This window comes from Babesia microti, chromosome I (assembly GCF_000691945.2).
Source record: "Babesia microti strain RI chromosome I, complete genome".
Classification (NCBI taxonomy): Eukaryota; Apicomplexa; class Aconoidasida; order Piroplasmida; family Babesiidae; genus Babesia; species Babesia microti.
In genome coordinates, this window is record NC_027205.1 from 662,041 (window position 1) to 684,522 (window position 22,482).

Consider the following 22,482-nt stretch of genomic DNA (forward strand, 5'->3'; position numbering starts at 1 on the left):
CAAATTAGCGACTTATACATATGAGTTAGTTAAATTAAGTCATGCTTATTCATTCATTACGGTTATTGGTGTTGGTGTTTGTGGTTATTAAATTTGGATGGACGCGGTGTGAAGACTATTTAGTGATCCCCAATACCCAGAAGGTATCGAAGATTGAATTTAGTTTTGTAAAGGCGATAGAATTTTATCAGCATCAGAGAACAGGGGTGAAACTGAGGCACGAAAGGCCTGCGACAGACTTTGTGACTGTAACCTGATCTCAGCCTCATTTGGGTCTGACGCATCGGATAGTTCTGTGGACTATCACTTTTCTTGGTTGTGCAGCGAGGACTTCACCAACTTGGAGCACTCCATAGGCTGGGTAAATCATTTAACTAATTTAGACTACACTTGTAAAGGCGGATTTATTGCGCAGTATTATATGCATAACCTAGAGCACGCGGGCGGGTTAAACTTACTGTTGAATATAACAACCGACTGTGATATTGCGGATGAAACACCAATTTACGATGCCGGTGTACTGGCGAACGTAGCCAAAGAGTGTTCTAGCGACCCGGATTGTTACTTGTTGCTATCGGTAAGTTATGTCAAATCCAGAACACCGCTAGCATAAAAAGGTGCAGGGGTAAACTAGGCAAGAACGTGACACCATCCCCAGGGAATTTTGTACTATATAAAAATGCGCCGAACGAGTGGCCGATTAGAGAAGCATATTCATACACTCGGGTACCTTACTCGCACTCCTATCTGCACGGCCCACTAACCCCAGACCGTGAGTTTTTCCTAGAATTAGATTTTTTCAACAATTTGTCGCAAGGCACCCTGGTTAGGGCGAGACGGATCGGAAGCCGACAAGGAAGTGACTCTAGTGCCAACCATGCCTAAAGAGCTGCGGCAATCCCTATGAATAAAAAGTATACAATAGTATAACAATCATATTAATAAAAAAATAGACTAGTATAACAATCTATGAACATAAAGTATACAATAGTATAATAATCATATTAATAAAAAAATAAACTAGTGTAATAACACTATCCGCTAAAATTATACACTAGTGTAACACCAGATTAGTAGTCTACAAGGAAAAATAGTGCGGGTCAGTCGTGCGTGGTCCAGTCATGTGGGAGGTGTGCGTGGTGGATCAACAATCTGTCCGGACAGGTCATCCCGAATATCACCAAGAGCCGACTGGAGGCCAGCTTAGCAGCCCTAACGCATGTCATCTCCAAGTTGTCAAGCAAGCTGACTATCTTCCACGCCCTGCTGATTCCAGGACCGAGGTCTAGTGGGAGCGTTATCGCAGTAGCTTTCGCACCTATGACGAGCAAATATTCCTCGCAGCAGATGACCTCCACGATTGCCTCTCCAAGGCAGTTGACTACACCCGAGACCCTAACCATGTTTTTGGAGACGTCCAACACCCTAACGCATCCACCATCGTCCCCTACGAAGAGCCGTGTGACTTCTCCAACTATGGTTGCGGCTACGCAAGTGAAGGCCACGTCCGAGTCCACGCCCGCGGACAGCCCTAGACTGGGTTCTTCCCTTCCTGCATAGAGAAGCCAGAAGCTGAGCTGCTGTCCGTTCGGATACTTATTTTTGCCCATACACACCCAGTCTCCGACAGTGTCCATATCTAGAGCCGCTCTGGACCTGTCTGACGGGCAGCCCGTGATGGTGGCCAACAACGGGCCCTGGTTGTCCCCGCGAAAGACCCAAGTCAAGGCCTTGCCGTGATCGCCGCTCCTGAAGGTGAAGCAGTGGATGCCCGATAGTGTAAGATTTTTTTCGCGCGCCTTGGAGTTGAGCAGGCCGTTGCGGGGCTGCGGTATTTTGTAGACGTTGATCCATCCGAAGGAGTCGATTATGGCTAGCCTGGCATGATTACGAGAAAGTGAGACATTGATATGACAGTTTTTGAGCGTATGAAGGATGGCAAAGCAGTCTGCGAGTGAGATATCTACCTTATAAACCCCTGGGCTGAGGTGATCCGGGTCCGAGATAGAGGTTACTAGGACCGCCATCCCGCCGCTCAGCACTCCGGCGGAGTAGACGCCGGAGGGGCCTTTAAAGGACGAAATATTTTTGCCCTTGAGTTTTTTGAGCAGAGAGCAGATGGTGAAGAGACATCCGCTGGTGCAGCGGTCGGCCGACATAGAATTAGACGATTCCTCAGAGGGCATAGGCACCGCAGACTCAGATCTATAGGACCAGTCCCTAAAGAGCAGTCCGGCCATCGGGCCATCTATAAATGAGATTAGTTCGTTAAACTGTGCCTGATTGGTAAGGCCCAGCAGCTTACCGGCGGGAACCGTGAGGAGTGAATCGTCGGCGGGAGGGGACGGCGCGGGATCACAGGGGACGAGCTTTGATGAGAAATCATCCGCGAAGACACAGAGCTCCCATTGGAGCCGCTGCAACATATCTAGGCAGAAGTAGTCCCTAGTACAAGTGCGCAACCAAACGTTGCAGGTTCTGTTGGTCACACTAACCAGCGCCGAATAGCTTTCATCGGCATCGGTATAAAGGTCAATGGGCGAGTGAATTCTCTCTATTTCCGCCAAGTCAATGTGTGATAGATACGAATCAAGGCAAAAGTGGTGGTCTAGGTCAAGCACCACATCTTCCGCATCGATTTTGTCTTCTCCGTCGCAGGATTCCACATTTAGTGAGTAAATAGGAGCGCAAGTGCGATGGTCAATTTCGTTTAGGCGCCGCAGAACCTGTAGCAGGTTGAATACCTGCACAATTGCATGGAAGAGTACCCTCAGGTTGAAGAGCGAGTCTATTGAGCGATCGAATTCGAATACGCCCAGAAAATGCGCTGAACTGGAGCAGTTTGGAGATTCTGTTATGTCCCACAAAAGATGGATTGATTCACAAATGTCCGCGGAACCTACGAGCGCCCGCTCGGCCAGTGAGATGAGCCGCTGCGAACTTTTCATATTGGACAGATTTCCGTTTGAGATAACGGCCAAGGCCGCCACCAGGCAGAGGAGAGCAATGTCCATCCCCTGTCCTGTGGCACTCTTGGCGCCGTGGCAAATGTAGAGCGCGACAGCGGCGGTCTTCAGCGCGTGCACCAAGCGCTTGGGAGAGCTGTGCCACAGCCCGTGGGCTAGCCCGACCGTGGCAAGGGGGACCGTTGGCAGGTTCAGATGGGCGCACTCTGGCAGGCAATCCAAGATCGCCTCGGCCGTGGGCCAGTCAGCTGACTCGACAAGCTGCACCAAATCAACGGGTAGGAGGAGTTGTACCAGCAACGGCTTGAAGTAGTCGACACCGAACCGCGTCGCCACTAAATAGAGGGCATACGGCCCAAACGTGGCGGCAAAGTTGAGTAACTTTTGCACGGAGACATCATGCGCCTCGGTGATGAAGTTAAAGGAGGACGCCTCGTTGGGGTCAGAGTCGGGGTTGGGGGCGTGAAAAGGGACGTCTGGACGGAGCCTTTTAAGCAAAAGCGACCATGATTGGCAGTTGATGCGCTGGTCAACCAGTGAGACGGCCTCCTCCCACTTATCCGCAAGGATGAAGAACCCGACTGCAATGTGATAACGCTGCTTGGAGATTGAGGCAAATGCATTTTTTTCCGCATTTGCCCTCCACTGTGGGTCTGAAAAATCGTTCAGTAAAAAGTTGGCCAGCTTTTCATTCTTCTGGAGTCTGGTCAGCGATGCGAAGAGGCGCACTTTATTGGTTGCTATGCACCAGAGCCCCAGGTGGTCCATGGCGTCGTTCTGGGTATCCACCTGCGACTTTACAATGCGAACCAGTTCCTTTATGACCCAATCCGCGAGTTTTGCGAGCGCAGGAGCGCTAGAGACCCACTGTCCCACTTGCAGTCTGTGTACGAGCGTAAACACGTCGTCCCTGCCCGTGAACGCTGAGGCCAAGTACTCGACAAGTTCTATATCTCGGCCGTACATTCGGGCCCAATAGGCCAGAGAGGTTGTTTCTCCGTTAGCGTTGGAGAGGAATGGGAAGCAATCTTGATCGGAGTTACCAATGACGGCAGCCATAAGCTTAAATTGTGCCGAGGCGAAGCTGGATCCAACGAATGACGCCCTTTTGTTTTGGACACCATTGCCTAGGAAGGCATTCATGTCCACGTCGCGAAAGTCCGCATCGTCCCAGGGAACTTCCGTGAAGAACTTGGCTATCCCGTCAACGGCGGGGCGGCCACAAGGACCGCCGGCGCTGGCCATCATCCTCAGGACATCGAAGGAGAAGATGTGGCTATTAGAATTTTGTAGCTGCAGAAATCTTCTGAGAAGGGAAAACTGGCCAAACTTTACAAGTGCAGCTGCAAAATGGTTTGCATTGGCGAAATGGTTGCATCCGCATGCCGATGCCGCTGGCATGAGCGGGGGAAAGGTGTACTCGTGGCGCACTATATTTAGGCCTGCGCCTTCGGCGCCAGCTGACCCCTCAGACGCCACGAACAACGATACCAGTGAGGAGTTAACCTGTAGCGTTGCCGCTTCCGGGCCCACGCACCACAATTTGAAGACGCTTCGTTTGCCCTCCCCAGTACCCACGTCAATAACGCACAAATTGTGAAGAGAAAGGTCCCTCTTTAGGGAAAAAAGGGCCACGGTATCTCCAGAAAGGACGGCGATCAATGAAAATTGCCCAAGTGTAACTGCGGATATATCAACGGCTACGTGGGCACACCAGGGGGCCAGGTTCACGGCGTTTAGGTAGAGAGTTTGGCAGGGGTTAAGGCATTCCATAAGGCAGACGTGCAACGAGTTAGGGTATAAAACAACAACCGTGCTACGGTAATCCATGTGATTTTCAAGTAAAATCGACTTTATATAGCCACTTATTCCACAAAGTGAGGCAAGGGAGTCCGAGTCCACGCGCGCTGTCACTGTAGACATAGTGTATACGCCATATTTTATATCTTTCATTTGGCTGCAACTGCTCATTTTGGCATTGACCCCAATGCCAGTTCCTGTGCCCTTGAGCAGTGCGTATGGAGTGATTATGACCTTGACTCGGTTGTGCCTTCCGGCGAGGGTGAGGGCTACGGGCGGAAGGATCCTAGAGAATGCCCGTCCCTGGTACTGGTTTCGTAGATCGTCATTTTGGATCAGCATGACCCACTCTCCGCTGGCGCTGCAGTCCTGGATTTGTTCCCTGCTCTCCACTATGCGACAGGCGATGTACTTGTTGCCAGTCCAGCTGTACGTGGCCTTGGTGATCCCCCTCCCGCACAATTTCAGGTTGACAGAGTTAGCAGTCAAAATGCAGTCGGCCCATACGTGGAGGTTTGCGGAGTCTATTCCGCGTATGCGATAAATTCCGACAATCCCACCTCCGTAGTATTGAGTGCTCCAGACTATTAGATCTGAGAAATCAAATTTGTCGTTTATTGGGTATTTAATGGCTTCTTTTTTGGTTTTGCATTCATCTACCACCCATATCCACCTCAGGCGCCTGGGGCTGTGTTGGTTTATGGTAATGGAGAGCGACGAAAGTGACTTGCCGTTGCGTATTACGAAGAGCCTTAAAACCCCATCAGACGTTAGAACAACAAAAGAACCCTGTGGCTTAGGTATTCCAAAGTTCCTAATTTCAAATTTCCCTCTATTTGGTTTATTTTTTGTCTCCTCTGGTTTCCAGTGGGCGCGAATGACTTTGTGGGAGAATGATATGCACTGGAACCCCTTCTTGCCAAATTTTGTCACTTTGGCGTCAAATTGGTCCCAGCGTTCTGATTCTTCGCATGAAATATTCGATATGATAAACTTGTTGGCGGAATTTTTGCTGTTATGGTTGGATCTATAAAACTTCATTTTGGTCTTTACTATATAATTGTGCATATGGAATCCGGTATCTATCCTATCTATGGATTTAATCGAATTAATATTTTTGCCTTCTAATCGTTTCCTTGCTGAAACTTTTGGTTTCCCATGTTTCTTTATCCTTTCTATGGCGTCTTTTGGCAGGGGCGCTATGTAGAGGTTCAGGCCCTTCGATTCACCAGGGGATTTGGCTAGAACAAAGGGATTCTGCACGCCTTTTTGTATGTCTAAAATCCGCAAATACATCTTCTGTTATCAGCAAATGGGTTAAATTATAGCTATTTCGTCAAAAATAAAAATAAGTCTTAATTATACAATCAATTTAGACTGCGTGCTGTCAGTAAGGAAAATTCCACACCTTTGGCCGGAAGGAACTAATTTAATGGGCACTGCGCTGTATTTATGGCAAATTATGCTGCGTAATGGTGTGAATAATGACTACAAGCTATGACGCTAATATGCGTGAAATAGATAGAGCTTCCCCTGATCAAAGTATACAACACTTTACAAGAAATTTCATTATAACTCCACTTATTCGATAGGTACGTAATTTGCAGGTATCTGTGCAATGTACTGCCAAGCCGCGCTCATCAGGCTTAGAATCAGGCTTAGAGCACCAGCCACACATACGCATCTCTACTCACTACTAGCTATGGACTAGGTTTTTAAGAAATAAACAACCATTACTTTTTATGAAAAGTACAAATACATTAACTCTCGCATTTTCTAACCATTGCATCGCTTGTCTACCTTGCAATTCCCCAAAATCGCCAAACTCAGCTCGTCCATCTGTATCAGTCTCTTCCCACCTTCATCTGCCCCAACAATCCCCTCCGGTATTCATCCACTTCAGATTTTTTAAAGCTGTTCAAAGCTTCTGATGCTATTTGACCCTTCTTGCCGTTACCCGGCAAAAGCTTTATTCTCAGCCTGTACCGGCAAATCGCCTCCCATGGCCCGCACATAACCACACACTGGAAGGGCACATTATCGGCCCTGTCATCTGTCTTAGCGGTTCCTATCTCACCGCAAGCAGTCTCATCATTCGTTCTGTGGCTATCTGTACTAGCCGGGATAGTCAAATTCGCCTCTTCAAAGCTTGCATCAGTGGACTGATCTGTATAGGATACTTTAGAAATGAGAGCGGTGGTGAATGGAGGAGGCCTGTAAAAGGGCTTTTCTATCCTAATTATATCCTCTCTGACACTTTGCTTTTTCTCCACAATTTGTTCATCTGGCTGCGATTTATGTTTGATTGGCTTGCTACTACCCATAAGCATCATCCTTATTTCCTCAATGTCAGAGTCCTGATCTTCGTACTTCTTCATGCGCTTTTTCTTGGATTTCTGCCCCCTAACCAACTTTCCATCGCTTTTCTTCTTCCCAACTATATTGGATGCTTTAGCGATACGTTGAACTGTGAATGATGCTCCCTTTTGCGATTTGTCATTTGCGTTAATTTCCACAACTTCGGCCTGATATGCTATTCCTTCTTTTATATCATTCGTTATATTTTGAACCCCATCGATGTTATTTGGTAAGACATCGTTTTCTCTAGTTATAACATCATTATGTACAATGCCTGTGCAATATCCAATTGAAGTCTCATTTGCACCGTCCTGATCAAGATACTGATTTAGATAGATAACTGCAAGACCCATTTCCAACTTAGATGGCGGCAAAAAATTCTTTTTGCCTCTAATGACGAAACTACCAGAGGGCAGATATTCTCCTGTTTCTGGTGTTTTACTGACTTGAGAGCTCTCAACCCACCAGGCACTGGTCATGAACTTCGCTTTCCAAGCACTGGAATTGCAAACACTGAATTGCCCTAAATCATTTGCCACATACCGGCCTCTATTAGTGTCCTTTGAGGTATTGGATCGCTAGAATTATTTTTGACAATGCAACTAGCGGCACCGTGAATATCTGCGTGTATGTAAATGTCATTGCTTTCCATATGACGTTTCACCAATATTTCATTTTGTATGGAATCTCTTCCAGCTAATACGAGGTAATCATCTGATGAAATGAACCATTTGAATTTCTCAAACCAATATCGTTTCTTCACCTTTATACGTTCCACCTAAATTACACAGCGTATATAATAATTAAATGAACTTTAGACCATTCATTTAACAAAATAAAAATGAGCCATACCTGCTTAGTGCTTGACTTATCCGATTTATTCGGCGTTTTATCATTTTTTTGGACATTCTTGATGGCCATAGCCATTGATAAACCAGTACGATCTATCTTAGCTAGTATATTCTTCCTCATATTGTGTATTCCCCTCAAGTTACTAAATACAGATTGGTTAACTGATACGGGCACTATACAGACGTCTTCATCATCGGAATTCTCCTTTAGACTTAAAAATATCTCTCCTGTTTTAAAATCCACTCTGTCAAACAATATTGCGATTTCGTGGCCCATTTGTTTTTGCTAAATAACGTTTTGATATACCAATTCAATTTCATCCCATATATCATCCCACCTACTGCCTGTGGCAATTAATGTACGCATTAATGATATGCATTCGTCGACCAGTGCTGAGTGTTTATCGATCAAATATGCATTCTTTTCAGCAATTTGAACCTGTGTTTTCATGTTTGAAATGCGCTTTTCCTGATCAATTTTTATCTTCTCCGCCTTTGATGGTTTTTTAGTGGGCTTTTCAAAAGTCTCAAATTTACCAAAGTAAAAATCCAGACACTAAATAATAAACAAAATTCCACTTTAGATATTTTGATTTTTGATTGTTCAATTATCAAATTATAATAACCAATTCTTACAAAAAAGTAGCTTACCTCATTATAGGAATTGAAACTAACGCAATTTCTGGTGTCTATTTCAGCAATAATTGGCGAATAATCGATTAATGCAGTTGCGGGTATACAATCTAAACTTGAGTTTACATACTTTGGATCTAGTGTAACGTATCCACCATTATTCCCCTTCTTTAAAGTCTCCAATAGCTCTGAAATCTTTAAAATGGCACAAACTAAACGCTCTGCACATTGGTCAATATTATCTTCGCTAATTTGCTCGTTCTAGGTTAGTAGATATGTTACATGAACGATAAATTGCTTGATGTTGGAGGTATTAAGGTAAGGCATTATACGTTTCATCTCAGTGATCATATAATTCCCGACTTTCAAAAACTTCTTGACATTATCAACTGAAATGCCACAAAGGTCCGGATTTATTGGTAGTTCGTTAGAAACAGCTGGGATTGGGTAAATGTTAGAATTTGATTGCTTAAGCTCTGGAACATGTTGTCCTACATAAATCAATTGCATACTAAGTGATGTTAATATTTTATATTCGTTATCAGTCAAAAATATGTTACCGGAGACATAAAACTGTATGATCAAGTGATGCTCGTAGTCTCCAGTACCAAAAACTATATCCACAACCCTATCCAACCCCAATTGCCTAACCTTGCTGACTCTCTTGCCTTTCAAATGTTTCCTCAACTAAATAGATATTAAGGTACCTTCATGGTGAAGCCAGAAGGCATGGAATCCTTGGATCGCATAAATTGTGTCAAATGGATTCTGCTCCCAGCTTCCAACAACAGAAAAAATTTAGAATCTCTATTGGAAACTTTTAGTATGTATACCTTTTTGCTTACATCATAAAGATTGATAACAGAACCGCCGACTATCGCCTCTTTTATCTCCTTCAACACTGCACAAATATCCAAAGAAGTCATTACCCTCATTTTGCGCTATAAATAATATATTTTACTTATTTAGGCTTGCATGTGTAATAATATGACAAGCAAGCCACACTCATGTATAGATATATATGAGTAGCCCTATGTAGTGGAAATTTATGAATTTAGTATGGTCTTATGTATAGCCCTAGTTCTGTGAACGAACAAATTAATGCCTTTGGCGCTCTTATAAAAAGTAGAGTACATTTGCACAAGTGCTTAAATTTATTATCATGTTTGCCAAATCAAGAAATTACGCAATTGCTAATAGATCACGATAATGATAATGATGTAAAAGCGAAACTGGTCGATACAAATGAAAAATTACTCCAAATACTGGCTCACTTTATCGCAATACATAATTCTAAGGGTGAAAAATATAGGCTCAGGGAACCAAAGATCGCTAATGATATATTCCTTGCAAATTACGATAGATGGCCCACAATAAAGCGCAGATTCTTCCAAAAATGCGATGAATGGAATGAAAAAACTGAGATGAAAGTATTTTTAGCTTCAATTAGGTCAATTTGGAATTTAAATGTCTGGACCAATCCCCTTCTATACAAGTGGCTTATGCCATGCAAAATCTAGATAAAAGTTTGAAGAGATGCCACCCACTGCAATTGCCGGATAAAGTATTTCCTTTGAATTATTCAGTACATAGGCAAAGATGTGTTTGACAAATTGGGAGTCTCAGACCGCTTGTTATCTGAAATATACACGGATCAGGTAGGAATTTTATAGATTTAGGTAACTACTTAGTAACTATAGGACTACTATATACACCTTTTGAAACAATTAGTTAATATTAAGGGTGGATTATGGTAATATTAGCGATAAATTAGTAACGAGAAACAATTAAAGGATGGACAAAAGGAGCTGTACGGACGAAAAAGAGAAAAAAGTAACTAAATTATAACTCAGACACTGCAAGAAAATCTAAGGAAAGGCAAATACGCTATGTTTTACACGAGAAACTCGAACATTTCATGGTAAGTAGACAAATTATTGTGAGGAACCCATGCCGCCCAAGTATAAGATGGATTCCAAAGTGATTAACCTCCTAATAACATCTCTCTTCAAGTAACAAATATAGTTAATTTTTTACATTTACAGCACTATTTAAAAAAATTTTAGCGTCACACTAGAATTATTTTTCGCTAATTATATGACCACCGATAACATTATTATCGTGGATAGTAAGACATCCATTCACGATGTTGTTGAAGAGATAAATTGTTTGATTGCAAATGTAACAACAAATAGTTATCTAGGGAAGTGAAAATTTAATTGCAGAAATACATTCACCGCTAAAGTGTGTTGTTAAAGCAATATCTATTGTTGAGATTGTAAAGAGGGTTAATACCGGTGTAAATGTGGAGATAAAAAATTCGAATTTTTTAGTAAAAATCAATTAATGTAGAATGGGGAGTGCAATGGCTCCAAGAGGAGAGGAATTGCTACCGTGATCATAAAATTGGAGAGATCTGGAAATTGTGTACATGTAACAAAATAGCAGATTCCCATCCACCACACAAAAATAATAAATGAAACAATATAAAATTATCTTTTCACTTCTACTTTTAACACTCATTTTAACATGCACTGGACTCTTTCTAACCATTTACTTTTCGTTTAGATCTAGAGGTAAGCCCAATATCTAACCTCAAAATAACCAATTCACTGGAAACACAAATACAAAAAACAAAACTAACTTAGGTGATAGTATATTATCAGCTAATTTTGAATGGATCGAAAACGATAAAACTCTTCTTGGGTCACCAAATATGTTGATTAAGGTGAATGTGTTACTTGATGAACTTTCAAAGAGTTTAAACATCATAAACGATCGAGAAAAATATTTTTAGTAATTTTTTAAGTTCTAAAATGTTTATAATATTACTAGTAGTGACAAATTTTACACAATTCATAACATGCGCCACAAATGAAAATGAGCGACAAGATGGATTTGTGGACAAGATGTTCAAAAACGGAAATGAGTGGAAAAGGTTTTGCACATTATTTAAACCAGAAGATAAAAAAAGACCATTTACTCACTGTTCGGTGAATATGCATCCACATGAGACTGTGGGCATAAAGTGCCCAAGATTCCTACACCGCAACTACGACATCTTTCCATTACAGGAAAACCACATCTATACATCAGAAACATCTGTAAATACAAATGAAGTGACCGATCCTGCTATTTTTAACCCTGAAGAGCTAAATTTGATTGGAAAACATCTTTCGAGTGTGTACGATAAAGACGGATACAATGTCATACTTAGTAACGGTGGCACAAATGACAATTTAAAATCATTATACTACATTTGCGGAGTGCCATCAATGGATACAGATGACTATGAGAATATTGATAATGTTGGTATTATGTTGGCACTCATAAATATCGTATTATTACCGCCCAATCAAGAGGATAACACTAGATATTACAATATTCATTTGGACACCAACCCAATAGTATCGCCCTATCAGGATGTTTCAATGATCAGAGAGGTTGACTATTATGGTATCTACAAAATTGACTGCGGAAAAGAAACAATAAATGTTCAGAATCCAGTATCTTCAACTGTTAGAAGTGCAAGCTATGTCCCTTCTGAAAAATTTAACAAAAATAGTCTTAATGAAGTGGTGAAAGCCTTGACACGGGCAGGTAATGAAAAAAGTGTTGAGAGTACAGCATCCAGCAGCCATCCATCAAATGTTATTACAATTAATGGATTAGATATTTTAAAAAGCATCAAATCTGATCCTGATAAAATTGTAAAATTAAATTGCCAAACACATCATTCAATTGTTTTTGCTAGCGCAAATGAGCAACATTTTTCACCTGAAGGTATTATTTCACAAACTTTGTTACTAATTCCAGACAAAAGTTATACTAGGTCCAATTCGTTGACATTTTCAATTCCAGTACATTTAAAAGCGCCTATTTGCTCTCCAACCCCTGATAAGTCGCCTGAAAATTACATATACGATGATCGTATATTGTGCAAATATAATGCATCCACAACAACATTTTCAACACTTTACTGTCCAAGAGAAACCCACACTTTTGATATAAAAACGTGTAAACGTTCATTTCAAACTTGGCAAAATTACCGGACTAACAAGATGATATTTGACAAAGATTTTAATGTAATTGCCGTGACAGACGAATACTATATGTTTTTATATAAAAATCTGAGCGCTCCTTTTACTCAAAAATTAATTTGCTCCTGCCAACCAAAACAAGAGGTAACTGAGGCAAACGAAGTAAGTATCTCAATTACGCCAAAACTTGATTGCGATTTCACCGACCCAAATCCTTCCAGTGTTGGAATCATTAACAATTCATGTAATCGGGTAGTTAGACCAGGCGAGACAATAGTTGTCATCTGTAGGGAGGGGGATGTCATCTATCCAAAGAAAGGATTGGCTTACTTTGGCAACACTGTTTTTCCATTTGATGACATAGATTTTGAGGGCACTAAGCGATCTGATTTAAAAGTTGTATCTGTCGGTAATGATAAATTCCTAATAACACTTCCTAGTGACACTAAGATATTTTTAGGTCAACAATATGTCTTTAGCTGTTCTAGCGGGAAGGGCATAAGGGAGGTGGGCTTCCCCATCAAAGACACGGGTGTTGTAATTATTACCACAGGAAATCCAAACTTTCCCCAATCAATCGACAAAAAACTTCCAACTCTTGTGAAGAAGTTGAAGCAAAACGAATACGGTTACTATAACCTAAAGCTGTCATATGGAGATCTTGAAGTTGAGTGCAAAAATTATTTGCATGACACTAATGAAAATACATCAGCTCTTTATCCTATAAACTGGACTGACATGTATTCGGCTCAATCGAAAAGGGGTATAGATCCCAGGACAATGCATGTTGTACATCCAAACCAATTCATGGGTTTCCACGGCATTTCATTCAAAAAGTTGCCTGATAAACAAAAACTACCAAGTATTCTCTCAGTCTCCATTAAAAATGACGCAATAGTATTACATGGAAGACAATATCCACTATATTTTGTCTGCATGGATTTGCTTGAAGATAGTGTGTGGGATGGCGATAAGGGAAGGTTTGCCGTATTTGAGATTGAATTTGATTTGGATCATAAGGAAATGGTTGGATGTGGTGTCTACCCAAAAATGTTTAAAGATGGTCGTGGAAATGTGATGACCAATAATAATTGTGAATTTGACATGAATATACACGACAAAGTCGGATTCCATTGTCCATTGTCTAACGAGAATCCTATACCACCTGTATGTTATGCGGGTGATATTGATAAAAAGAGCGGGACTAGAAAGGTCGTGGAGATTTTTAAACGACCAACAGACTTATACGAATTTAGATCTCTTTGGATTTTCACAAAGGACATGCTAAAATATGCTGCAAATGGCAGCATTGAGTGTTCATGCATTTCACAGGGTGAGACCTTAGCCACAATTACCATAAGCAATACGGGCACATATATAATCTCTAAGCTATTATTAGTGACCCTGATATTATTTATTTGAAAAAATTACACTACCGACAAGATTGGCAATTAAAATTTGCCATAGATAATGTACAAATTATAACACAATAATCACATATAACGCAAGAAATACGCACAAATATAGACGAAAGTGAACGGCAAATATAGTAACTGGTTAAATGACTAATTTTTTGTAAATGTTGTATTATTGCTAACTAATATTTCAACGTAATAGGTAATAAGATGCCCTATTGTGGATAGATGTAGATGGTAATGAATTTAAGGCAGACTAAGCATAAATTGGTTATCAATTAAGATTTCCAAAGGGAATGTGAGTTAAATGTAATTGGTGTTTTGGGAATAACGTGTGTCGAGGATTTTAATGTTTACCTTCATATGCCAACTTTTCCTTTTCATAACGAATTTTGTCGTTTTGTGCCTTCTTTTCGTAGGGTTCCTTATCCTTCTCAGATAACTTGTTCCAGGCCTCGCCAATCATCTTACCCACAGTAGCCACATCCTTGGCCAAATGAGGGTTAGAGCCGATTATCTCTTGCCTCTTCTCTTTGGCGAAAAACATGTACGATGACAACGCTCTTTTAGGAGCATCTGGATCCTTCTTTGCACGTTTTTTGCCTTTACCAGCGGATCCTTTTGATACTTTCCCTGCCATTTTGATAGTATTGATCTGTAAAGGTGTGTGAAATACAAACAAGACGATGTGAATTACGTTAGTGAGTATATATAAACGATTTAAATGTACAAATATTTAGCGGTTCAGAATGGACGTTGTTTAGAATATTTTTAAAATCTAAAAATATTATATATTTCTTTATTGAGAAGAGTAGTAATGCAATGGGGGTAATAACATGGGGACACTCATATTGCCTACACACCCATGTACCACTTATACTCACTACACTAATGCATCAACAATTGTTCATAAAGTTTGATAGCCCTCCAACATCGATGGAAATTGTTACTATAAATATGCTTTGCTCCATACCAACGTTAAAAGTTCATAAATCTCGTATTGTTGGTTGTAAATATTTGCTGTTAGATATATTTGCACATTTATACATTCCAATCATTTGTGTTGATATTTTCCTTTATATATGACCTTTAAGTTCAATTATATCATAGTTTCTCGAAATGTTCATTTATCTAATGTCTTCAAATGCCAACTCCGTAAATTGTAATTTTACCAATTCTACAAAAACATTATTACCATTCACTTTTATATATGTAATTTATCAGAAGATTAACTAATAGGCAATTCACAAGTTTCGGTTAAATTTACAAAAAGTTACTCTCACCAATCTAAGTTCCTTTCCCCATTTATACAAATTTTTGCTAATAAATTATCCAACAATTACTTTTCTGGTCATTTCTTATTCCCTATTAATCTGCCGTCTCTATAACATATCAAATTCCTAACACTCCGCTGGCTGTATTCACAAATTAATGTCATTAACATACGATCGGGTCCATTTCCCCGTTTTCCACAAAATCTCGAAATTGTTTATGTAAAGTTCCGTACAATCATTCTAAGCTTAAATCTGGCACCTTTAATGTATTGATACCCGGGAAATCAAGATCTACACGGCTTCTTAACACAACATTAGAAATATATATTTCTATTGGCCTACATTTTCAATACTTCATGAAGTATTTATTAGAAGTTTCATATTTAAAATTGGAAATGAGAACTACATTGCACATACACTACAATTAGGTCTAATACTTCAACTGCTTTGACAATTTCATTTGAGGTTTTATTTGCCACTTCCATATCATCTAAAAAGTTTGAGGATCACGACAGTAGTAGGATTATACACACTATAAAAATATCGATTCTATGTTACTAATGCAAAATACAACCTTCAAAATAATACCATTCAAACCCTCACCTCCTCAATAAGGATTCCTATCACATCCAAAATTTATGGGAGAAGTGAGCATATGATCTTGCAGTCAATTGGTAATAAAAATAGTCAATATTTTAGATTGCATTTTAAAGCAGATTATTATTAAGTTGTCCAGTATATATGTATTCATTGCTGTAATGAAAATACACATATACAAGTAACTTGCAATTTTCACATTCCCCTTAAATTAAACTTTGGATAGTCCTATAGGTGGACTAAGTTTTCCCGCAAAATTTTCATCCTTTTCAGATGCTATGGTCGAATAAATAATGTCATCTGAAAATTTAACGGTATTCAAGATATCATATTCCTAGTTGGGCACACTATATATTAAGGGCGGGTACACAAAGGGCCCAATTTGCCATCAAACATGCATAATAAAGATGAGGAATGTATGCATCTATTATTATAACTAAAATTGCAAGATATATTCTAATCAATATTTTTGGGTGGCAAACTTATTACTTTCATGAGAGATATATGTTACATGCCTATCTCTTGATTGATTCATCCATATCATGGTACCCACTTATCCTCACTCATATACATTAACACGCGCTTCCCCCCAGCTTGACGTCAATTTTTCAGTTTGTGCTAAAAAATTTCCCATTATATGATTAAAATTAACTGATAAAACTATTCTAACTTTAAGTATTAGCTACTCATTTTACAATTTACCCTATCACTCACATCCCAAATAATATATATTTGCGCATTGAAACTTTAGCTTATCAGTTAAATTGTCTAGGAGCCAACAATTCTAGTTATATGTTTACAAATCATGCATTTTAGATATGATTTATCCATTTTAATATGTTAACCCGGCAAACAATAGGTCTACACATCGGGATCCTTTACATTATTTACCACTCCCAATAGCACATCCAGTTCTGGGATTCCCAACTTATCATTTGAATTTATAACTCTATATAAATTTAAAATGGGTTGTGCTGATAAAATTCCAAAGAAACGTGGCCGCCCTCGTCTAGATAAACATGTAACATATAACACTAATAGTTCTGATAGCGGATGCCAAAGTAATGCAAGTGAATTTAAATATGCATTAAATGGACCATTAATCGCCGTAGTAAAGGATAAAAATTTCTATAGTTCATTTATTGTGGATGATACAGTAATTTCAGTGGGTGACAGCGTAGACATATTAGTGAGGATTCGTAAAAATGGGAACAGGGATACCAAATTGGGGAAAATAGCATCAATATTTGAGCAAACTACAAATCGCAAGCAGTTATTTGTCGAGATTGCATACTTTTTCGATAGAAACGAGGGGATAGTCAAGGGCAAGGGTTACACATTCACAAACTGGACCGGTTTCTCCCATGAAAATGAAGTAATTGCCTCAAACAAAGTATGTAATCCACAAATTTTAAATTGCCCTATCGAAATCATTTAGTTTGAATACGTAGAGGCTGATTCCATCGACGAGTTAATTAATGTGCACAATGACTTTCAGAGTTACAAAAATGCAGTAATGGATTATGAAGACGAAGAGACGAATGTATTTTGCCAATACATTTGTTACACTGAAAATTGTGCAATAGTACCATTTCAAGGCGATAAAGAATGGGATAAAATCATGTTAAAGTACAGCAAGCACTATCACTTGTATGTTAAAGAAGATAAAAGTAGAAAATCCATTTTGGGGAGGTAATTCATTATACTAACAAATGGAAAACGCAACGAAAATTTTGTTTCTTGTTTAATAATTTAATTTGTGTACATAAACTAATCGCTTGTTCATTGATTTAACAATATGATTTATGTAGGGAGATTGAGATGAATAAGTTGAAGAGTTTTTTGGAAATGAACATACGACAGGAAGGCACTGGACAGATTTTATGTACTAAATTACTAATTTAGATGTTACAGGAGTTCCTGGAACTGGAAAAACTAAAACAGTATCTTTGGCAATCGAGGAAATGGTAGAACTATCAAAATTGGGGGTATTTCAGAATTTACTCAGATTCTACCAGATTTTGATGTTGTAGACATCAACGCTACACAGTTTAAGAATGCTAAAGATATATACAATGCCATTTACACTAAACTATTTTCAACAACAGCAAATAATTATCATCAATCACTCAAACTGTTAGATGAAGAATTTTCCAAAGATCGTGATAAACCTTGGTAATTAAATCATTTATCTAGCGTCTTATTAATTGATGAAGTGGATTATCTGCTAACTCGGTCCCAGTCTGTACTTTTTACATTGTTCAACTGGCCAACATACCGCGGATCAAAGATCATTTTGATAATGATTTCCAATACAATTGACCTTCCTAATAGACTCAAAAGCTCCTGCCATAGCAGGTTAGGTATAGAACAAATTATTTAGCGTTTGGAACGCTTGTTTTCACTCCCTACACTGGGCAACAACTCAATAATGTGTTGAGCTGCATTTCGACACAAGATAGTTTACCCATCAATTTGTGTGCGAAAAGAGTTGCTAATTATTGTGGTGATATGAGGAAGGCTTTACACATTTACGAAAAGGCACAAGATTTGGGGAAAGGTAACTGATTTGTTCATTTAGGAAAACTTACCGTGCAGAATGTTAACAAAGCTTCGAACTCCATTTTACAGGTGTGTAAATGTGTTATTTAGTCACTTGTAGATAAGATTAAAGATTTACAATGGTGCTATAAATGTGTTTTGACTTGTTTGGTAACTTCGGGAGAAGATATGATATCCGTTCGACATCTACATCATAAATTTATCGGCATAACATCAGTTGCATATTCTGAAATCGATCTATCCGACTTTCAACCACAATACTTCAAACTACTGTTGCTAAAGGTATTTCGTGTAAAATTACATAGATGATAGCACTAGGACTAATCAAATTGGTTCCTGCTATATTTGAAAATAGTACAGTTGGTAATCTTAATGAAAAAAGGACTGATCCGGAAGATTTTATGGATGATACTGGGGTTATACTTATCCCTCCTTTATCGCAAATTGTGCTTGCTTTGTCAAAAGATTCCTTTTGGGCACTCAAGTTACGACAGATTAACTGTGCTTAATTAATTTATTGGTCTTCTCTAAAATAGTGGACATCCTGCCCTTATCATCCTCATCACTGTCTGATTTCATACTGGATTCATTAGTAGAATTGTATTTTAGGTGCGTTTTTAATTTGCTAAATTCAAATCTCTTCTTCCTAGGACCAATTTTATTGGCCGCCGTTTTATATTGATTAGCTTGAAGTCTCCTCTTCTTGTTTCCATCTAAGTGGTCTATTGATATTGGCAGGCCGCTGGATGAAATATAAATGCCTTTTGGTGTTCCAATCTCTTCATTTGAGTGAGGATTATCAAACTCGCTGTATGTATTCCATTTTTGTTTGATCACCTTTTTCAAATCACATAAAAGTTTTGCATCTTCTTCCGGATCGTACATTACATGCTACTGGTATTCAATGCTTTTTTATATTATCATTATGTGATAAACTAGTCTAAAAACACATGGCCAACATACCCATTGCTAGGGATTTAAATGTAGGGGCATCTAGCACATCCAGACACTATACTTGTAATATACCCTAGCAGTCGGCAATAGATCGCCACTTGGCGTTTATTGCCACTAACAAATATCGCTATCAAAGTTTGATATTATTGAATAATATATCAAGATGCTGTTGAAAAGGGAGAGCTTCATTGATAAACTGGAACAAATTATTGAGAGTCAACGCAAAGGCAAGAATCACACAATTCGCCTAGTATTTAAACGATGTATGAAACGTATAATTCAGATATAGAGGGAAATAGGAATTGGAAGAGAGTCAAAATTGAACAGCCGGCTGATGGTGCCGTTTATTGTCTAGTTAGGACTAAAATTGGCAATGTCAAGATCAGCACAAAGGTAATCCATGGCTGATGTAGGTGGATTCTGGGAGCGTTGACAGATTCATGGAACGTCTGTCCAAAATTATAGACTCAGTTTGACACGGCAAAAAATGTATAGAATTAATTTTTTAGAAATACCTTAATTATGATTCAAGTAGTGCGACAAAATTTTAATTTGCCCAGATGCGGCTCTGGCATTAGAAATATGATTACCTATAAATGCGATCATATAACGCCTCGCTTAGATGAGTTTTGGGGAACCAAGAGATAAAAATTGTTGGATTGGTTAGTTTAGAAGCTAGCTCTTCTGATCTCCTAAGGTTGGCAAATAACCCCTGCTGGAGCATACGTATCGTCCCTGCGTCTTCCATTGATAAATTAGTATTAAAAGTAACAGATTCTATCGGCTTTATGTAATGCGTAAATGAGTCTGCCGAATTTGCAAAAACTCCGCAAATGTCAAACAAAACGCTGCTTTGAATTTTAAAACAACCCAAATCGGTATTGTTATGCTTGAGTAGATAGGTAGCGTATTTGGGGGAGTAGTGCGTTAAAAGTTGCCCCGGTGAATACAAATGTTGATTGTCATCGTTAAAAAATAAGCGTTCATTTGGGATAATCTTCAGCCCCTTAATGCTAGACAACGCATCGCAAATCATCGAAAATGTAATTGCACCGGGCCTGCAAATTGACAGTGTATAAACATCATCAATTAGGCATAGTTTTACAACAGTGGACTCTATGCCTATGGAAGATGGTCCGCCGCTTATAATGTAAATTTCTTCCTGTGGAAACTCATTTAATACGTGTTGTGCTGTAGTAGGGCTGATATGACCAAATACATTTGCACTTGGGGCAGCCAGAGGCAATTTTAAATACCTCAAAAACTCCCTTGTCAAACTATGACTTGGCACTCTTACCCCTTGATAACCAGTGTTGTTGCTTAGAACCTTAGGTATATAATCCTTGGCCTTTGCAACAATCGTCAAAGGACCGGGCGTAAACTTATCACTCAACAACTGTACAATTTCTGTCTCAAATAGATCCAGTGAAAATATTTCATTAATAGCCACAGAAAAATCAAAAACATGCAGAATGATTGGATCATTCATCGGCCTCTTTTTCATGTGAAAAATTAACTCAATTGCAGATGTGTCTAGACCATTACTGGCCAGTCCGTATACAGTTTCTGTAGGTAGACCAATTAGTTTTCCCCTAAGCAAATGTTGCTTAAGTTGTTGAAACAATTCATTTTTGTCTCGTTCACTGTTGGGAATAGTGATTATTTCAGGTTTTCCGGTTAGTACTGGCAATTGTGGCATTTTTATATGGGTATGGCTGATGTTTTCAAATCAGATTGTTGATTTTCAGGATTTGTTATGGTAAATTTGATCAAATTTTCTAGTAAATAGTTGTAACTAGTATTCGAAAGTGCGATTGTTGATGTGGTATTATTAGATGCATCACTTACTAGTTTCCACAACACCTATATAAAACATTTATTACCCTTTTTCCAATTACAGGAGGGACACTGTCGAATATTTTTTTGGCCTCTGCAATCAGTTCTTCCTCCAAATTATCAGTGATATAGCAATTATTGTCATTCTCTATCACTATATTTTGATCACTTGAACTAGAATCAATATTGTTTGTTTCACTTATATTGTAAGTACCTGTAATGTTTCTAGTATTTGTAGAATTAACAATGGGCAGAAGATAGATATCCCTGCTGGTGACAATAAGGCTAATGGCCTCGTCTGTGTATGGTGCGTCTGATTGTCTGATATAGAGCTTTAATAAGTGATTAATTGGCATAAGTGGAATGATAAATTCCTTTTTATATTTATAATACCCGTAGTTGTCACCACTATATCCAAATTCGCCTTTGTATAGCTTGATTTTATCGATTTTAAGATTTCTAGGGCTCAATGTATCGCTGCAGCCAGACAATACGACAGTAGGGTTGCTGGTTATTGATTGATATTTATGGTATAAATTGGCACAATTTTCACAACCCGAGCTGTGAAAATTGCAAAGTATCAGATTGTTGTTATTTATAACGTAATAATCAATGTCAAGAAATATTTCGTTGACGCGCGGTGTTTTCTCAGTCAAAATAGGTATATCAAACTCACACTCAGTGCAGAACTGACTTAATTGTTAAACTTACTATATCATTTAGATTGTTAGTTAGTGGTAGTTGTGTGATAATTGGGTCGACGAATTGTGCTATTTCGCTATCGCAATTTTTACATCTAAGAGTAAGTTCCTTCTTAGAGTTGATATTTGCATATTCAATTTGTTGATTGATATTGAGAGAAGTAATTTCAATTCCTTCCCAAAATCCGACAATGAGGAATGAAATTGTTACGTAAACGGTGATTGTCGAATTATTTGAGTGTTTAGATTTAGATATTACGAAAGACTGAATAGATTTAATCTTTCCATTAGTACCATGGGAAGAAATGTAGAGAATTTTTATAACTTCGCCAATGCAAATTATAATACGAGAAATGTGCAAATTTGAAATGTTACACAAACGAACAACTCCTGGGATGGTTGAATTGTGTTCGTTCAGTTCAGGAGTTCTATTAAGAGTGAATGAGATGTGCAAAAGAGCTGATTGGAGACTAGGGATTACATGCCAGTACATAA

General features: G+C 39.0%; 14 protein-coding genes across 14 annotated transcripts; 7 read left to right on the forward strand and 7 right to left on the reverse strand.

Annotated features, from left to right (window-relative positions):
* Positions 1-41: 41 nt before the first annotated feature.
* On the forward strand, positions 42-885 carry BMR1_01G01856 (hypothetical protein; the record flags this gene model as incomplete). Its single annotated transcript, XM_021482813.1, has 6 exons — positions 42-143; positions 164-361; positions 384-414; positions 435-577; positions 598-772; positions 794-885. 6 exons carry the CDS (start codon positions 42-44, stop codon positions 883-885), a joined length of 741 nt encoding a protein of 246 aa, XP_021337428.1.
* On the reverse strand, positions 1,101-6,062 carry BMR1_01G01860 (DmX-like protein 1; the record flags this gene model as incomplete). Its single annotated transcript, XM_012791985.1, has 1 exon — positions 1,101-6,062. The coding sequence occupies one exon, from the start codon at positions 6,060-6,062 to the stop codon at positions 1,101-1,103; it is 4,962 nt and encodes a 1,653-aa protein (XP_012647439.1).
* On the reverse strand, positions 6,543-9,543 carry BMR1_01G01860_2 (Fibronectin-binding protein A N-terminus (FbpA); the record flags this gene model as incomplete). The annotated part of the gene is made up of 9 exons (XM_021482821.1): positions 6,543-6,605; positions 6,626-7,647; positions 7,668-7,902; positions 7,977-8,261; positions 8,283-8,531; positions 8,627-8,869; positions 8,891-9,099; positions 9,121-9,295; positions 9,316-9,543. 9 exons carry the CDS (start codon positions 9,541-9,543, stop codon positions 6,543-6,545), a joined length of 2,709 nt encoding a protein of 902 aa, XP_021337429.1.
* On the forward strand, positions 9,676-10,624 carry BMR1_01G01870 (conserved Plasmodium protein, unknown function; the record flags this gene model as incomplete). Its single annotated transcript, XM_021482824.1, has 7 exons — positions 9,676-10,038; positions 10,059-10,172; positions 10,195-10,266; positions 10,309-10,361; positions 10,383-10,441; positions 10,462-10,529; positions 10,553-10,624. The coding sequence occupies 7 exons, from the start codon at positions 9,676-9,678 to the stop codon at positions 10,622-10,624; spliced, it is 801 nt and encodes a 266-aa protein (XP_021337430.1).
* Positions 10,706-11,053, forward strand: BMR1_01G01870_2 (hypothetical protein; the record flags this gene model as incomplete). The annotated part of the gene is made up of 3 exons (XM_021482829.1): positions 10,706-10,789; positions 10,812-10,940; positions 10,961-11,053. The coding sequence occupies 3 exons, from the start codon at positions 10,706-10,708 to the stop codon at positions 11,051-11,053; spliced, it is 306 nt and encodes a 101-aa protein (XP_021337431.1).
* Positions 11,054-11,084: 31 nt separating this feature from the next.
* Positions 11,085-11,405, forward strand: BMR1_01G01872 (hypothetical protein; the record flags this gene model as incomplete). The annotated part of the gene is made up of 2 exons (XM_021482832.1): positions 11,085-11,184; positions 11,257-11,405. 2 exons carry the CDS (start codon positions 11,085-11,087, stop codon positions 11,403-11,405), a joined length of 249 nt encoding a protein of 82 aa, XP_021337432.1.
* Positions 11,406-11,424: 19 nt separating this feature from the next.
* BMR1_01G01875 (BmGPI5, Sexual stage antigen, Pfam s48/45) lies at positions 11,425-14,070 on the forward strand (the record flags this gene model as incomplete). The annotated part of the gene is made up of 1 exon (XM_012791988.1): positions 11,425-14,070. One exon carries the CDS (start codon positions 11,425-11,427, stop codon positions 14,068-14,070), a length of 2,646 nt encoding a protein of 881 aa, XP_012647442.1.
* On the reverse strand, positions 14,410-14,703 carry BMR1_01G01876 (High mobility group protein homolog NHP1; the record flags this gene model as incomplete). The annotated part of the gene is made up of 1 exon (XM_021482834.1): positions 14,410-14,703. The coding sequence occupies one exon, from the start codon at positions 14,701-14,703 to the stop codon at positions 14,410-14,412; it is 294 nt and encodes a 97-aa protein (XP_021337433.1).
* BMR1_01G01877 (hypothetical protein) lies at positions 16,005-16,109 on the reverse strand (the record flags this gene model as incomplete). The annotated part of the gene is made up of 1 exon (XM_021482835.1): positions 16,005-16,109. One exon carries the CDS (start codon positions 16,107-16,109, stop codon positions 16,005-16,007), a length of 105 nt encoding a protein of 34 aa, XP_021337434.1.
* BMR1_01G01880 (origin recognition complex subunit 1) lies at positions 16,899-19,005 on the forward strand (the record flags this gene model as incomplete). The annotated part of the gene is made up of 10 exons (XM_012791989.1): positions 16,899-17,327; positions 17,373-17,626; positions 17,746-17,819; positions 17,840-17,922; positions 17,943-18,109; positions 18,131-18,297; positions 18,318-18,494; positions 18,516-18,565; positions 18,587-18,778; positions 18,802-19,005. 10 exons carry the CDS (start codon positions 16,899-16,901, stop codon positions 19,003-19,005), a joined length of 1,797 nt encoding a protein of 598 aa, XP_012647443.1.
* BMR1_01G01885 (hypothetical protein) lies at positions 18,992-19,381 on the reverse strand (the record flags this gene model as incomplete). The annotated part of the gene is made up of 1 exon (XM_012791990.1): positions 18,992-19,381. The coding sequence occupies one exon, from the start codon at positions 19,379-19,381 to the stop codon at positions 18,992-18,994; it is 390 nt and encodes a 129-aa protein (XP_012647444.1).
* BMR1_01G01886 (hypothetical protein) lies at positions 19,614-19,926 on the forward strand (the record flags this gene model as incomplete). The annotated part of the gene is made up of 3 exons (XM_021482837.1): positions 19,614-19,713; positions 19,734-19,843; positions 19,864-19,926. The coding sequence occupies 3 exons, from the start codon at positions 19,614-19,616 to the stop codon at positions 19,924-19,926; spliced, it is 273 nt and encodes a 90-aa protein (XP_021337435.1).
* Positions 19,967-21,149, reverse strand: BMR1_01G01890 (SUA5, putative translation factor; the record flags this gene model as incomplete). The annotated part of the gene is made up of 2 exons (XM_021482838.1): positions 19,967-20,018; positions 20,041-21,149. The coding sequence occupies 2 exons, from the start codon at positions 21,147-21,149 to the stop codon at positions 19,967-19,969; spliced, it is 1,161 nt and encodes a 386-aa protein (XP_021337436.1).
* A 2-nt stretch (positions 21,150-21,151) lies between these two features.
* Positions 21,152-22,480, reverse strand: BMR1_01G01895 (hypothetical protein; the record flags this gene model as incomplete). Its single annotated transcript, XM_021482839.1, has 3 exons — positions 21,152-21,313; positions 21,334-21,975; positions 21,998-22,480. 3 exons carry the CDS (start codon positions 22,478-22,480, stop codon positions 21,152-21,154), a joined length of 1,287 nt encoding a protein of 428 aa, XP_021337437.1.
* Between the last annotated feature and the right edge of the window lie 2 nt (positions 22,481-22,482).